This window comes from Centruroides vittatus, unplaced genomic scaffold, assembly GCF_030686945.1.
Source record: "Centruroides vittatus isolate TY-2023 unplaced genomic scaffold, ASM3068694v2 contig_921, whole genome shotgun sequence".
Classification (NCBI taxonomy): Eukaryota; Metazoa; Arthropoda; class Arachnida; order Scorpiones; family Buthidae; genus Centruroides; species Centruroides vittatus.
The window spans coordinates 115,094-133,303 of NW_027122608.1; the positions used below are offsets into that span (position 1 = coordinate 115,094).

At 34.3% G+C, this 18,210-nt stretch overlaps 1 protein-coding gene across 1 annotated transcript; it reads left to right on the forward strand.

Annotated features, from left to right (window-relative positions):
- Nucleotides 1-1,944: 1,944 nt before the first annotated feature.
- On the forward strand, nt 1,945-14,837 carry LOC136984526 (GEL complex subunit OPTI). Its single transcript, XM_067281541.1, has 4 exons — nt 1,945-2,159; nt 4,597-4,700; nt 6,861-6,990; nt 14,623-14,837. Exons 1-4 carry the CDS (start codon nt 2,055-2,057, stop codon nt 14,662-14,664), a joined length of 381 nt encoding a protein of 126 aa, XP_067137642.1. The 5' UTR covers nt 1,945-2,054; the 3' UTR covers nt 14,665-14,837.
- The last annotated feature ends 3,373 nt before the right edge of the window (nt 14,838-18,210 follow it).

The following is an 18,210-nucleotide window of genomic DNA, read 5'->3' on the forward strand; positions in this document are numbered from 1 at the left end:
AAATGTGTGTAGCAAAGTAAGTATATACAAATTGAATGTAAACGGAGCAAACCAGTGCTTCTGTGTCCGACCCATTTTGTCGTTTTACTTCGGAATATATGACAATCTGACAAAAAATCGAAAGAACTAAAAGTACGACAAATAACGCAATGAAGAAAATGAGTTGAAAGGTTTCGATTTTATCAATCACTTTGTACTCTTCTCTGTAGCAACTTCTGACAAAATGGAAAGAGATTTTCTTTCTTCTCAAAATACTAAACTGTGTTGCAGTGAACATCATTAGACATGCATTGACGATTGCACCCTGCAAGGCATAAACTTTCAGAAAACGGACGATTCGAAAGCAATAAAGGTCTAAATTGAATATCCAATAAATAATAACAGTAATCACTGTCCAGTATAATACTTCGATGAAATTACAATATATTTTGAATAGTTTTTCAAGTTTGGAACTCAAATTGTACCTTCTTTCGATCATGCATTGACACGGAACCACAAAATCGAGTCCGAATACTTTTGCAGAATCTAAAAGTGGACTCAAGATGGCTCCTGGACACGTGTCTTGCTCTTCGGGATAATTCATATTTGTAACCAGCGAAAATCTTAGCTGTTCGTTTGGTACGCTGTTGCTTCCACTGACAAAATAATAGAATAATCTTCAAATATATTTCAGTTCTTAATTTCTGATTCGTTAATGTAGAACTACGAAACAACGCATTGCAGATGTAATGGTTTGATACAGCGATCGATGAAGGTAATCTTATACGAATTTCCTTTGTCCTTGCATTTGAAATATTCGAAATATGTGCATGCCGTGTTTATTTTCATATTTAAATCAATTTATAATTCCAATTCTGTATTAAATGGAAATTTTGAATTATCACTTTTATGAATTATTTATTCTAGACATGACTACTCAAGAAGTAGTACAGGAAAACCTGTACTACTTCTCGAGTAACCTGTCAAACAGGAATAAATATTTTGTATTTAGCGAGTCCAGTTCAGTCGGGTTTTACTATATATAGCCTACAACATTGGCCAATAAGTGTTATATGTAGTGTTGCTAGCTTTTTAAAATTGCTGACCCAGACAATAGGTTTGTTCCAACACAAGTCCCTGACTGGTTTTAATTTGAAACCGTACGAGGCATGCGCAATGTCATTTTACATCCAAGAAGTGAATAATGCATATGCCAGTTTTAAACCAGTTAAAGACTTGTGTTGGAACAGACCTAATATTTGCCAGAGATATTTGCGAGTTCGGATTTTAAAAGTAATTTTCTGTCACTCTTAGCCTAAGGATAAGTTGAAAATAAATTTGGATGGAGATGCAAAGTTAAAGTGTTTAACTATTAACCCCTTTCGCCTAAGAGGGCCTTTTCTAGAGAGCCTGCTACGGGTTCGGCCAGGCCTACGACGGGATGGCCAGATGATGAGAGATGAACCCGACATATTAGGACTGACTAACCTGTGTAAATTTCCACAATAGAGACGGATATATCAAGAAGAAAAAGTTCTGAAGTTTTTCGACTGGTACGGATTTGATTCCGGATCTCTCATAGCGGTAGGCCGACACCTTAACCCCTCGGCCACCAGTTATCGTTCAGAAATGATCGGAATACTTTACAAAAATTGTCTTAACTAAAAAAATTAACACAATATAAATTATAATATTAATATAAAATTAAAATTGTATGCAATTACTTTAAAATTATCAAAACGACATAAATTATTTTTCAAAATAAATAAATTAATCTAGTCGTAGCAGGAGGCGCTCGGCCTTCATTCAAAATATTAACATTTTAATTAATTAAATTAAAGTAAACAAATACAAGATTAATTATTATAATTAATATAAAATTATAATTAAATACAATTACTCTAAAATTAGAAAAAATAAGTAAAGTCTTTCTTAAAATTAGTAAATTATTCCGATGGTAGCAGGGGGCGCTCCGTCGTCACAAGTTAGTTAATCTTCGCCTAACCAGATGTAAAAGTGCACGAGGAAAAGATCGGTCGGGCCGCAGAATTATTTAAAGGACATATTTATTAAGAATGAACCAGAAAAAGAAGCACGGAGACAGGAACGGAGTGGCCAAAAACGGTCTGGCATCCGTCTGGTTACGCGCATTCGCCCCTAGTTCTAAATGGCCGGATAAGGTAAGTGGACAATCATTAAATGGTTAAAAGTAATGAAGGAGACGGCCGAATTTTCTCCATTAAAGACATTGAACTCTTCGGTAGACGATAGAGTTATCTTTGGCTGCTTTTTTTTGGTGAAGGTGTAACACACTTGGCACGAGTCCTGCTAGTTTTTTGTGCGGTTTCGCAATTCTTGGCTTGGAAAATTCGAGATGTGGGTTAATGATCCGGAGACGGAAACTTGTCGATGATTTCCTGCGAATTTCAATGACAAACGCGTAGATCTCTCGTCGTCGGTGGCAGGAGCTGACTCATCTTCTCTCATCATTTTACAGCTGTTCTCTCATCCAAAGCTATGCCAAACAGTTTGGTAAGATGTGAACTCTGATTGAGGGGTTTCCTGCCCACCTCTTAAATTGTAGACCCACCTGTATGACCTGATGGAACCGTACCCCCTTGCGGGATGTTTGCCTCCGGTTCCGTTTTTACCGATAACCGGTACTGATGCTCGTTCCCAATGCTCTCGTCCAGAGCTGTACCAAACTGTTTTGGTACCCGAGACAAACCTCATATCTGGTACCTCTCAGTCCGTGTTAATTACAAAAAGTGGTTAATGTTACCTTAGGTAGCCAAGATGGCGGCTCGTCTCTAATTCCAGCAAGGAAACAGTGGGACGCACATTCTAACCTAACTTAACCTATTTTAATAATTTGGTTGCTAATAATTATGGTAATTTATTAGAATAGGTTAGGTTACAACGTGCATCCCACTGTTTCCTTGCTGGAATTAGAGATGAGCCGCCATCTTGGCTACCTAAGGTAACATTAACCCAGAAAGTTTTAAGGGAGTGATGCTGCCCCTTCGCTTGGCACTATCTCCTCTCTTTTACCTAATGATTCGTAAAGCGAAGCAGTTTTGGCTGTATTTGCCTTTGGGCTTTGTGTGAAATGGAAGACAATTTACAATGATTTATGCAAATTTTTTTTAACTTAGTTTTATGTTTTTTAATTTAATTTGTAAAATATAATAATTGCTATTTGATCCACCTTTTCATAAGTTTCACATTATGCTGTATATAGTGCTAAAGATTATGGGTAAAAATATGATGTCGTATACACTTTGAATTATGAATGCTACATGCCGATTAGCTGCGACGGGAATCGCCGTGCAAAAATTACATTTTTTCAGTGCTCTGTCGCCAAAGTACTTGAAAGAGATTCTAACCTAAAAGTGATTGAATTGCCTCAAAATCATGCTAAGTGGAGAGCCGACATGAAGATGGGCATGTGCCCGCTTTCGTCTCCTTACTTACTCACTTCTCTTGTTAATTCTTACACAGTACAAGACCCTGTTGCATAGAAAATACAGGTCATAAACCTAAGACTTAGAATAGCTTGTTGCTGATTATAAGTAATTTTATGAAACCGAAATTGCTTACAACTGCTATCTTGTAACTTGTTACGAAAGTTTATATTTGCTTTTTGTAATTTTGTAACTTGTAAAGCTTGTAACGACAAGTGTTTTCTGAAACACGACCCGGACAAAATGTTAAATGAGAGTTTAATTCTTATAAAAATCTTATGGTAGAACTGTAATTCCAATTGTGCTTTGTCGATCGGTTGCAAATGGGCTCTATGAAAACAAAAACATTGTGGATCTGGGAGCAAGCATTAGTCTATGGCAGTGGTTTCCTATTGTTTTGGGACTTGCCGCTTACTCAAACAATCATTGCTCCACACTTTGTTATTAAATGTTACTTGTGAATGGGCCAACAGAAGGACTCTCTCCAATACTTTTTTATGATAGTTTACTGTAACATACTTTCAAACTACAGTTGATAACACATAGAAATACATTTTATTTTTTTATTCACTTCACAATACACTGGTTGGCACACTGGTTGAGAACCTCTGATATATAGCAATGATATAAATTGCCCCTTTCTTTATTCTCAATCATCGTCGTCATATAAATGAACAATGATTATACAGAGAAGATAACACGCTTATTCAAATACAATTATATTTAGTCTAATCTTTTTCCATACTGACTTCCAGAATGGCATTCAATTGTCAAATATCATTTTCTTTGATACTAGACATGGGATCTCTTCGGTCCTTTTTTAAATAAGTGAGTAGCGTAGAAGAGAAAGTGATGCCGATATACATATGTTACTTCTAGTATTACTGTAAGTCGGCTTATTGCATCCACTTCTTGAGGCAGCAACTGTTAAATATCAAAAATTATATTTTAAGATTATAAATTGTATTATTAATAAGTATGATCCAATTTAACAAAATTAATCATTTAAATTTATTATGCACTCAATAAATTATATTTTACTTTGTTTATACCATATTGGATGTACGTTTCATGTCAATAAACTTAAAAATAAAGCCAGCATGGCAAAAAAATGATAAATAATATGGTTATTAACATTGTTTTCTTTTAATAGGATGAGTTTCTGGATGTTATTTATTGGGCGCGACAGATAATAGGAATTTTACTTGGTCTTGCGTGGGGATTATTACCACTTAAAGGTTTTTTTGGAATAGCGTTGTAAGTATTCTGTATAAATTATTTTATCTGATTAATTTTATAATGTTGTTTAAACACCACTATACTTAGTTTTTGCATAATCGTGTAGTTTTGATTACCAAATGTGCATGATTAAGTACATGTATAATATATATTTATATACACCAACTATTCACTGCTTAACAAAGCTTGGATCACATATACAATATCCTTAAGATTATAAAGGAGCTGAAAAATTGTTTATTTGTGTTCAGATACAAAAATACTAATAGGTGTGTTACATCATGTGGTTGATGTGAGTAGTAAATGTACCTGTTTGTGTATGTGTGATATATATTGTATATACAGTAAATATATGTGCATTCAATCTGCTGGTGACAAGAGTTTGATTTTGAAAAATATTTCATCTAATTAAACTCTGACAGGAAGAAAATATAAGAAACGATAAGGAATCGATTTTCATTCTGACTGAAATGTTTTTCAGGACCAAAATCCACATCCACAGACATTAAAAAATGGGACGTGAACATCACTAATGTCTTCTAATGCATTCAAACAATTGAACATTCAATTGCTTGAAAGATCAAATAATTGTTTGAGTTCTGCCACACAATGGAAAGTTCAAAAATAAGCACTCGATGTAGAGGAATGAGTATCGCATCATGAACGAAGAGGGTTTTGGTTAAATACATGTATTCCAGTAAACAATAAAAGAAATAATTACAGAAAAACACACACACAAAGATGACAAATAAAAAAGAGGATTCCTTTACTGTTTCTAGCATCACATTCTTCTAGTATGTTGCATAGTTGTCCAGTTTGCATAAATGTATAAACCCCAACCTTTTTGCGTTAGCTTTCTTGAACTTACGGGTAATAATTTTAACTGATGCAAATTGCAGTAATAAACACTAATAGTTTTAATAATAGCCTAAATGTTTTAATAGTTAGAAATATCTCCAGTTTTAAATCTGGTCATCTAAAAGCCACATCATTCCATGGCGAATCATGCTTAAGTTTCAAATATTACATTATTTTAACGCATTTGAACTTGGAAAGAACTTGAGGGAAATGCATTCAAACGAATGCAAGAAAAGAACTTGAAATTCAGACATGATTTGCCTGCAGTATTGTAGTCTGAAGATGGCTGGATACAAGCCAAAAAGGTTATGCAAACAATATTTAGCTGGTTGTTAATGTTGTTATTGTGTAATAGCTATTAGTTTAATAGTTTACTGTATCCTTACCTTAGAATTTTCTCAATACTATAGTTTCTCCATCCAAAGAATTAGCTGTGATATTAGGTTACATTATGATGTGTGTCAAATTGTGCATCGGTGAATTGCAGTGTACTAAATTGTTCCGATATTCACCGATGACTTTGTCGCTGCAATAACTGATGCACGTAGCACTCGTTGGGTGAGCTCTGACAGAGCAATACGGCTGCATCCACGGCTACATTATTGGCATTTTTACTACACATGTATTAACTCAAAGTTCTTTTGACAAAATAAGTCCACAGATGTTTGCTTCCACCATATTTTTAAGTTGCCAGACGTTCTGGATAAAGCTTATTAAACCATATTCACTGATGTGGACGAGACTGATGCATGCCTGAGTGTACCCATTGATATCGTTCCACTCTATTTAGCCTTACCTCTTGGTTTCTTGTGTTCATGCACTCCAGAACTTTCTAGACAAAAGATAATCGATAATTTTGTAAAAATTGATTATACTTTAACAAATTGAAATATTCTTCCTTCTTTGTATAGAAGAACATTTCATCATTTATGACAATGTAACTGATCAATTGATATATAAAAATATATAAATGGTATGAATGTATAATAATAAATTCTGCATGTTTTTCTGAGCTGTAAATTCTATATAGCATAATTTGTATAGTATAAGGGCCAAGCCGCTCACGGTTTTGTCATATATTTAGCAGTTGCATGTGACATGCCAGACCGAGACTTAAATGTTACTCATAGCAGAAATATTTACGTTGTACACGATTGTTAAGTATTTGATGGCACTGTGAGTGGCTTGGTTGTTTAAATTGTGCCAAAAGAGTGAATTTTTTCTCAGACAAAATCATTGTCGAAAAGGTATATTTGTAATCTTTGTTAGTTTATTTCAGTACTCTTAAATGTGTAAATTTGGTGCCTTTTTTTCCAATAGATTCTGCATTGTAAATGCGATCTGCGTCTATGTATATTCGAGTAACTTTCAAAAAGTGGACGCCGAAGAATACGGAGGCATCTGGGAACTAATCAAAGAAGGATTTATGACATCATTTGCCGGTTTTCTGGTAAGAATTCCATTTGCAATTTAAAAACAAAATTTTTATTTTGATTGATGTTCCAAATAACAGATTCAATATAAAATAATTGTATTTTAATGTGAGTAAACGTTAAAACTGGGCAATCTGCTGAATTATTGGGCTATAATTATACTCCAATAACTTGGCAGATCATCTAGCTTCAATGAAAAATTCGGTTTGTGCAGTTTTTCTTTGTTGAAATGTCATAAATGCCAAAAAGAAGTTAATACATTGACGTAAACAAAGTTAAATTTTATTTGGGAAGGTAAAAATGTTCGTTGTTCATTCTCGTATTAGCACAAGGTCATTTTCATTGTGACAAAGGATAGCATTTAATTGAACATAATGTAGTTTTCTCTTACTTATCTTTTACAATTTATTTATAAAAATAATAAATATAATATAGAGACAGATTTAATAAACAATTAAACGTCTTACGTATCTTTTGACACTAATTTTTTAAGCTCGACTACAAGATTTATTTATTGTGATTTAATTTGTTTTGGATCTTCTGTCTTTAAAGTTAGAAAAGTTGGAAAATTTATTTTATCATTATAATTTAAATTGTGTCCTCTCAGCACTAAGAGAGGTTTCTGGCTTAACTGTTTTGGGTTCAGCTAGGCATTCAGTGGAGTAACTAAGTGGCAAGAGATGGGGTTTGATCAGTTTGGACATTCTAGAGAAATTTGAGAATGACCAAGACTCAAATTCAGATTCCTTAGAGCAGTCGCAAGCAATCCCTGGACACGTGGCCCATGAGGTCTTAATTGGTCTCCCCAGAGCTTTGGCAATGTAATTCGTTTTCTTATTTTTTTGCCTCGTGCCATTATGCAAGCCTAATTAAGCCAATATTCGTGACAAAGAACATTCAAACTAAGTTTGACCTGTAAAGAGATGAGAATTAACTAAATGTTACTAGTTTGGGTATCATTAGTATGTATTAATTTAGCACTTGGTGTACCAGTAGTTACAGTGTATATTGATACTTGATAGGCTTAAAACTTGCAGCTCCGTAAAAAATGTGCATGTGTCCTGTCAGAAGCCTACATATCAGATCTAGAAAAAGAAAGAAGCATAAAGTCATACGTCATTGATTTATTTTTAATGAAACTAGATACTTCTTGTAGATTAGCCTTAGGATAAATTGGTAATCAGTTGTAACAAGCACGCTAATGGCATCAGTCGACCATGCTGGAGGGTTTAAATTTGAGTTGGAAGTTTTTACAGATAAGTTTGCCTGAACATTTATGATCTGTCCTTGTAACTTGGCCATTTCTGGTACAATCTGAATGAAATTGTGTTGGGCTTATGAAAAAGGGACCCTTAGTGCTTATGGAATGGAAGAAGTTGAAAGAAAAACAAAAATTTATTGGTTTGGTTGTACAGTAGACCCCCCTATAACATGGTAGATACGTTCCGTGTTATATGAATTCGTGTTGTACGAGTCACTTAAATACATGAGCCAATCACAGCCCGGCACGTGTGCAGTTTAGGGGCTATGGCTGTTTGTAAGGTTTTCTTCCATAAAATTAATTGATTCTAGACTAATTTGACTCAACATTTCCAAATCACATATAATTTTTTGGGAATAATCCATATAAACTATGCTATAAACAAAAAATTGTAGGATTACTTACCGAGTGTACAGCGTTTGACGACGCCATTGCTTAAGCTTGTTTTTGTCGTGGAGTGGCTCGTCGAATGGCGGACGCGTGTTTCCTGATCAGCGAATTTTTCGCAGTAAAATAAATTAACTTTGGAGACATCATTAATACAAATGTAATTTTATGGCCGTTGAATAATAAATGTTTTTTAGTAGGTCCAGTGCTCATTTAAACTCAACGGTTTGTACAATATCCGCTATTGGTCGAGATTCAACCAATCCTGTCATGACACGAGTCGGCAATGACGTTTTATCGTGTTATATGAGTCTTTTAGCATGTTATACGAATCCGTGTTATATGAACTCATGTTATAGGGGGGTCTACTGTACAATGAATTAGTCTCTTGTTGTACTGAGTACTTAGTTCAAATTCTGGATTTTTGTGTTATTTTTCACATATAATTTCAGTCAAAATAGCAGTTTTCATCTCTTGTCTGCCTCAGCCTATTTGCAGAATGAATCTATCCTATAAAAATATCAAATCAATTAATTATTGTAACCACAGCAAAGCATTGTAAAATCCAGACCAACTGGGGCCATACCCTATACTTATTTTAAAATATATTTATAAATTAGCATTTTAAGTACTGTAAACTTCAAATACACTGTAATTCAAGTGTAGGTGTTCTGAGTTCAAGCCAGTATTTCGTCATAGAAGTACTTACAAAGATTCAAAATAAAAATTTCAGAATTACAATATTTAAAGAAAAAAATACATTATTTGTAATCTCAAAATTAAAAATTCCAATTTTCAAATGAATTTTAGAATCCAAACAATGCAAGGTCAAAAGAACACAACAACAAAATTACCAGTCATCAAAGGTATTATATCCATTTTTTGATGGCCGAATTCTGATCTTTTATGTTCCGATTTTCGACGCTTTGCCTTCAACACATTGCATTTCAGAATTTAGCTGCCATTAACCCAAAAAATGCTGCTATTACTTAAATGATTGGTACCTGCATCTAACAGCAGTTTCCCATCAGACAAGACCACCCAAGAAGCACCCCCTCTCGGCAGATTGCCCACGTATTGCATTGCCACATCCTGTTGAACCATGTCGTGGAGAGTGAATCGAACCTGACTGCATGGCTCACATACAAAACTGATTTTCATCAAAAAAAAATATTGTATTTATCTTAATTTATAGTAAACATTATTCTAATTAGAATGTAATCACTAAGTATTGATTAACATCTACTCTTCAATAATGATCAACATGTATGTGTTCAGAGCATTCTGTAGGTAGAACTGTTGGAAACATTGACACAACCCTTGGTTGCAAAGAAGAAATGAAACAATTTATGTGTGACCATATACGCTCTCGTACATTGAAATTAATTTCTGCAAAAATCATGGTTTCTCTAATGCAATATTCAAATAATTGTTGGTTCGGTTACCATTTTCATTACTCGTTGACTTGCTTCCACTAAAATATGGGTGCAAACATCTTGTTAAGCACAAGTACAGAATATACTGATTCTGACTGGTCAATTTGAATCTCCTCTGATTTTCTCAGCTACAAGTGAAAATGCAATACATTTTCTAAGGAAATTGTACCATGTTTGTGTCCTTAACAACAGCGGCGGCCTTAATGATTGCGAGGTCCTGGGCGGCAGATCTTTGCGAGGCCCTTGTTCTTTGTGCAAAGTATGTGAATTGAAAATAGATATTTCTGATGATTGACGAGAAATGCAAAAGTTATAAATAAATGAATTTAGAGTTTTAAAATATTATATTAGAAGATTTATAAAAGTTAACAATCATAAAGACGACAAATTAGTAATGATGATAAACTAAGGTACATAAATGCCTTAAAAGATATATGCAGGGATTTAAAAATGATGTTTGCAGCTTATAACTAATAGCTAAGGATAAAATAAAAAGTTTTAAATATCAACTTTCTTCTACTTGAGTTGTTGCACGAGGCCCTGGGCAATTGCCCTGCTCGCCACCCCCTAAGGCCACCACTGCTTAACAAGTAAGCATAATGCATGATCAAGCAAAGTGAGCACTACGACTGTTTACTGTAGAGTAATTATGAATGTTTTGCAACTCTTTAAACCAGAAATTGCTTAGAAAACAAACAACGTGTACATTAAGAGAACAGCAGTACCAAATTTGGCACTAGTGGCTGAATTTTAAAGTATAATTGTATTCGAAAATTGAAATCTCATACTCGGGGCTGTGAGTAAGTTAATGTAACTTAAATTTGGTTGAGATTCGTCCCAAACAGAGAACTCCGAACACCTACTCTTCAATTACGATTAGTGATTGCAAATTTACTGGATATTACGTTACCGGTAATTCGGTAATTATATTCGGAATTACCGGTTTATCAATAATTTACCGGTAAAATCGTATTAAGAAATGATTTAAAACAAAACTGAATTACTGACAGAATTATTGAACAACCATTTATTTTTAAGTTTTCTATCAGTTTAGACCAGCGGTTCCCAACCAGTGGTCCGCAAAGCTAAAATATGGTCCGCGAAAGATTTAAAACTTTTATTCATTTTAAATTATTATTCCCACATTGATACAAACTGAATTTAATTTTTACTAAAAATGTTATGTTTTCTATTATAATAGTACTGTTAAAGCATGTTACTCTTGAGTTTAACGATTACTTATGTTAAAAGTTTTGATTAAAGTTTATTTTTCTTAAACCTTGTGGTCCCTGCTAACAACAATGAAATCCCTGGTCAAAAAAGGGTTGGGAACCGCTGGTTTACACAAACAATATTCTTATAATAGTAATTATTATGACATAATAGACATTGAAATAATGTTAATTATTAATCATGTTTTTCTTTATTTTGAAAGTAGGCTCTTAAAAAACATAATACATTTAGGCTCTCGTCATCTAATCTAGATCTAATTTTCGTACAAATGTCAGCTGCGTTGGAGAAAGCTCTCTCGGAATCAATACTAGTCGGATGTACTATCATTAGAGCATTGAAAACCTTTTTAAGATGCGTTCCTTGTATTTTTTGCTCTACGAAATAATTCATTTCTTTTTTAACTATATCTCTCACACTTTTAAATTTACTAATATTACTGTTATCAGTGTCTACGCTTGTTTGATGTTTAATGAATAAATCCAATTTCTCTTTCATTGTTAAATTTGAGTTCTTTATTGTAGATTTTGTTCTCGTGTCGACGTGAGAAGTTGATGGTGTGGTAAGCAATGAACACCTCTCACCAGCATCTGAGTCTGAACTAATTTCAGCGACATTGACAGGTCTTGATTCGTTTTTATTTTCTGATAAGTGCTTAATTATCTCTACAATTCCATTTAAAATTGTATTTTTGTCAACATCGTTGAATATTTCGTGTGACTTATGTTTAATTTTTCTGGGTTATGTAGACACATTAAAATATCAGAGTAAATGGTTCGTCTCTCACATGAAAAATAATTTCTATCTCCAGTTCGTTACACAGAAAGAAATCCTGCTTTGATAGTTCTTCTATCAGAAATTTTAATGTTAGATCTGCAACGTACAAATTTGTGTTTTCGCAACACAATGATTCGACTGCTACTTTTATAGGTTGTAATGAGTGTATTGTATTAGACAGCAATTCAAGTTCATCTTCAGAAAAGGTTATATCTGAACGAATATCAATTAGACTTTTTCTGACAAAATTTCGGACCTCTGAAAAACATTCCAGCATGGTCAACATACTGTTCCAACGTGTTTTTGAGTCTAATAGTAGAGAGAATTCTTTTTCTAATTCAACTTTAATATGCTTCTGAAGAATGTCATTTTTGAGTGGTGATTTTCGAAACATTTTAACTACGTTTCGTATTTTCTTAATTAAAAGATTTAAAGTTTCATTTTGAAAAACATCCCTGCGAAACATAGTGTCATCAAGGCTTTCCTGTATTACTTCAAATCCTCCATAATCAGATTCGTTGTCTGAGGTTTCGGAATCTTCCTCATCCAGTTTCGAATGTATGGGTTCAGGATTGTTTTCTTTAACATGGCCTTTTTTGTATAGAACTTTCGCTACTGCTAAGTGTAAGCCGTGAGCAAAGCGCACTTGGCTGTTTACATTGATTAATCTTGACACTTTTTTCATCACTGCAGCTCTGTCCGTGACAATTGAAATTAGGTTGTTATAATCGACATTGAATTCTTTTAATCTGACATTTAAAATTTCAACACATTTTTCAGCACACATAGATCCGCGTATGCGAATCAAACCAAGATTCCAAAATTTGTTACTTGCATGGAGATTGACATTCATATATCGACGGTTGTTAAGTGATGTTCATTCGTCACAAGATATACTGAAAGATTCTCCTCGAACTTTTCGTTCCGATGTCTTTAATAATCTTATCATAAATTTATTTTCCAAATTCAGTGATCATTTTTTTAATCGAATGAGGAGATTTAGGAAGATTCACATATCCGCTTGCAGAGAAAAGTCGTCTTAGGTCTTTCGACGTGCAAAATTTGGAGAATGGCAGTCCGTCAACTGAAGCCATACGAGATAATACTATAGGCAAAGACTCATTTTCTTTCTTGAAAAACGTAGTTGTTTTTTTTATTATATTCATTTTGTGCACTTTTTCCAGCTGTCTCCTCAGATTTTCTTTTCAGTAAGTTTATATCATGACGTCGTATGAGGTGATTATGCAGCCCGCTAGTACTTCCTTCGACTGCTTTGATTGTTTTAAAGCACATTTTGCACACTCCAGCATCTCTTTCTGTCGTGCGATTGAAGTAATCCCACGGCGAATTTTTACTCATTACTACAATAAATGTAAAACATATTGTATTAGGGAAAATGGTATTTTATATTTTTATTTATCTTTTTATCTATAACTATTTTTATATTTATATTAATGCGTTCTTTTGTTTCTGTTTTAATTAATTTCACAATAAAGATTCCAATAACTGAATTTTACAAAATCTGAATCCAATGTGTGATGTTCGTCGCAAAAGGGTGCACACACAGATACATATACAAAAAAAAATGTCGTTATTTCACATGATGAACGAGGTTTTTTGAATTGTAACTCTCCTCAGTCAAAAAATTAATTTTTACAGATTACGCTAACTACAAAATTTGATTTAGAAAAATCCACAACTTATATTAGGTTTGCGACAAAGAATATATATCGATACCTTCGGGACTGCGATAACACAAAGAAAAGATTTAATTCTAGGGCCTTAAAACTAATTAAATACTAAGTAAGAAGGGAAATGATAGACGTAAAGAGGATTAAGAGTTAAATCTATAGGAAAGTGGGTACCCGTTCTTATAGATAGTCTGGGCGTGGTGACAATCCTGATTCTTGTTTCTTACACAAAAATATCATCGCTGTCTTGTCTTCACTACAAAAATCTGTGGCGTTTTCTATTAGTCTCTATTTTCACTCGAGTCAAAAAGTGATCGTTTCTTTCCCAACTTAGCCCTCGGGGCTTCTTCTTTTCTTTTGTTTTATGGATTAGTCACCAGCCCCAAGAAGTGAGTTAAGAAGGAACATTCTAAAAGGGATAGAACAATGAAACAAAGAAGAAATAATAGGAGCTATATACTCAATTAAAAATAAATAAATAAATATATATATAATATGGTGTACTGCCACAAGCTTCATAAAGCACAAACCAATAAACAAGAATATTACTTACTATGTAAGTCGTGTTTTCAGTCAGCACATATTTATGAACTATCAAGACTTTGTAAAAAGTTTCCTTTTGTATCTCAGCTATTTTGAAAACAAAAACAAGACCCATTTTGGAATATAATATAGGGAATCAAGTTATAAACAGACTAGAGAATTGCTTTTAGTAATCTTAAATTACAAATGGAATGACCCATTACGGGGTATAATTTTCCTATTTTTACGATATATCGGTAATGCAATCACTGATTACGATCACCCCATACACATTTTTATGTAATATTATTTATGTGTATTTAATTCCTACTTGAATTTTTTCAGGTGACTTGGATTATGGTGTTTTCTGTTATACATTATGACTGAAGTGAAGGAAATCTTTATCCCATTGACAATCACAGAGAGATGCCCATGAAATCAATTCAGTCCTTCATTCCATTTTTAACAATATTCAGTGTCGTGTTTCATACCATCCGCATTGTGAACAATGTATGAGTTGCCGTTCCGATTGGTTTTTACAATAAAGACAGTTTTTATTATTTGATGTATTTTTATTAAAATCAAAGTGCGGGGCAACCTTAGTCGGTCGTAGGTTCACGTGAGCCAACAGATTGGACACATGGAATTTTCTAGGTTTTCTCCACTAAACTGAGATCAGTTTTCCATATGCAGATTGCCCATGTGTTGCTTTGCTTTATTTTGTTGATTCAATAATTCTTGTCGAGAAATCAATCACCCAGCTAAGAAATGTTTGGTGGGTTCACATGGTATACCATGCTAGAAGATGCCATGTAATTTGATGTATAAACAGAAAAGCAGATGTCATGTAGAAAACCATGTTTTTATGTAAGATATAGTAAAATATACAGCAATATGTAAAAAAAAATGTGCATTGTGCCAAATTGTTACGCAGTGTACTGATGTTGCATGTTGCAATACATTCTGCCAACTTTAATAGGGTATATGATTTTCACAAGTTCCAAAACTGCTGCACGTTTCTGCGCTACCGAATGGATGGTGTTGGAGAATTTCTTGCCATTTAATGAGAACAGACATGCACCCCTAATTGTTTTGACTGGGGTACAATCCACCATCTTCCATTTTAAAATCATTCCATTAGAGTAAGAATGACATTTGTGGAGTACGCATGCCAAAATACTCAACAAGATGGCGTCATTTTGATACCATCTTGCTCTAGAAACACGGGTTTAGTCCTGAACCTGTTTTTAGAAACGCAAGTTTGAGTTAGAGCCCTAAATTGTCGTAGGTTAAAAGTTGAAAGACAATTCTGCAGTGGATGAGTACATCTTTCCTGATATTTTTTCAATAATAACTATTCAAATGCTTAAGAATGGCGTATATTGATGTATGATGTCATTAGTCTCTTACAAGGATGTCAAAACCAAACATTTCCCGAAATAACTACTGTAGAGGGCGTTCAGCAGAAAAATACTTAACTATTGTCATTGGCTGCGTTTAGTAGACGCAGTCTACTTCGAATGAAATAGCTATAGTAAAATAGCTTGTTTCATTCAAAGATTCCGTTAGACTTTTCGCTTAATTTTTGAGCCGATAGGATATTTTTAATTTTAAAAATCTTTAATAAAGTGTTCATTCGTTGCAGGCCTTTCATCCAATTTTTCAAATGCATTGTATGAATAACGATATTCGACTTCTAAAGTATGATATATGTGGTTTTCGGAAGGGCAAATAGCCGCTTGATGGAGCTACTTGTAAGTAAAACTAAACACAGTGGTACCTGGGAACTCAAACGTACTGTGGTCGAACAAGACTCGAATCCGAGCACTTTTTTTGAAGAAAATTTTGTCGCAAAAGTCGAACTTGTCTTGGAACTCGGACACAAAGAAAGCCATAGTGGCCAATGTTACGTACGATAATTGTAACATCGTTGATACGAATTTGGAACACGGAAGAATTGAGAGTGGCTGGACACGAACGAGTCTAACCACTCTCAATAAGCAGCAGTCATCAAGTAGTCTCTCTGCTCTCTTTCCGAAAGCATCCTCAAATAACTTGATATTTTACTCGCTGTTTTTGGCACTGTTTTAAATAACATCCTAGTGCATTCACCTGAAAGTGTGTTCAGGCTAAGAAATCTCGGAGGAAAGCTTGAAAGAACGACGATTGAGGTAAAAAAAAAGGGACTCGTCGCTAAACGTGAAAGCCGCGTGAGTGCACTCTTAACCAATTTAAAGTTATAGTACTGTATTTTCATTCTATTGCATTATTTACTTTTATTTGTTGTTATTATTATTGTTTTATTCATTAATTAAACATTTACTTCTGTTATTTTTGTTTAATTAAATTACAATCTCTTCAGATTAAAATGGGTATGTTTGGTGCTTAAGAATAAATTCATTTTATATTAGTCCTCGTGGGAAGCTCCTTTTTTGGAACTCGAACGCCCTCTAGGAACGAATTGAATTCGCGTTCTGAGGTACCACTGTAGTATCATATGATTGGTTTTTTAGAGACACCAAATAGTCACTTGATGACTGCTGCTTATAACTAAAGACTTAAATTTATAAATATCCACACCATCCCCATCACACCCACAATTTATATCCGCTCGCTCCCGTTCCAGCGACAATCAATTCACATCATCATCATTAAACACTTACCACCGGATATCAGAACACCAAACTGACGCCTTTATAATCTATCAATCAATCCGCATTACAATTTACTGCACTAACCCACCGACCATAATCACTCAACTACGCTATACCATCTTCCAGAGTCAGCAAACAGGCACAGAAATCATCTTTACCTGGACTCCAACTCATATGGACATATACATTAACGAACACGCAGACAAGCTGTCAAAAACAAAGCCGCCCGCGACTCAAACCTCCGAAACTATCTCTCCGGAAGACCTAACCAAACTCGTAAAAACAGAGAACGAAAAGACAATGGAAGAACAGTGGACAGTACTACAAACAATACGAGTTCCCGTGGTTAAACCAACAACAAATCAGACACAGCTTCGATAACCATGATTGGCAAACCACCAAACTAATTAACAGAGCACAGACTAATACCCTCACAACCAATCAATTCCTCTACCGCCGCAAATTAACACAATCTGACAAACGTGAGTACTACTCAAATAGCATCGATAGCTCCCTATACCACATCGGCGACTGCACGATCTTTCAAGACACCCGTCAGAATCACCTGCAGGAAATCAACCTAACACAAACCCATCAAAAAATTAAGTGATTGCCTACATCTACAACCCTTTCTGCCATGCATCATAATCTTAACCAACTACTTCCGAGAATATATTAAATACTATCGCCATTAGATGGCACCAACAACTGTCCAACCAATACTCTCATGCCGACAAGCGTCTAGCTGCAGAAACACATTGGCTGGCTGAGACCGCCCGTAGCTTCTCTGGCGAAATATATCCAGTATGCTTTGATTATCGGGATGTTTAAAGACTATATAAATTCCTCCTGATATGCTAAGAGCTACTGTTGAGAACATAGTAATGCGATTTAACTTGCTTTCAGAAAATGGTGGACATCACATTGAACATGCTTTGTATCACGTTTTAGAAACGATTAAAAACATTTTCAACCGATGTCTTCGTGTCTTATTTCGTTTAATAATATTTTATACAGCTCCATTCCCCGCTGGTGGTGAGTTTCTGAACTTTTTTGGCGGGAAATAAAATCCCATGATGTCCTGTACACTATTACCAAGTTTGATAACATTCTGTCCAGTAGTTTTCATTTTATGGCCATTTCAAAGTGGAACTTTAATAATTATAAACACCCTGTATTTTACAAAAGATAGCTTGGTACGATAAATGTACTTTCAGGGTTTCACATTTGGTTTTAAGATTCCCTGGTATCCCTATTGGAGCGCTCATATTTTTTCCCT

Bases quoted from the DNA above. Each gene is read 5' to 3' on its own strand.
- LOC136984526 (XM_067281541.1), top strand. From the start codon at position 2,055: ATGAACCAGAAAAAGAAGCACGGAGACAGGAACGGAGTGGCCAAAAAC. The intron at 4,701-6,860 runs GTAAGTATTCTG...TTTTTCCAATAG, and splicing joins GGTTTTTTTGGAATAGCGTT to ATTCTGCATTGTAAATGCGA. The intron at 6,991-14,622 runs GTAAGAATTCCA...GAATTTTTTCAG, and splicing joins CATCATTTGCCGGTTTTCTG to GTGACTTGGATTATGGTGTT.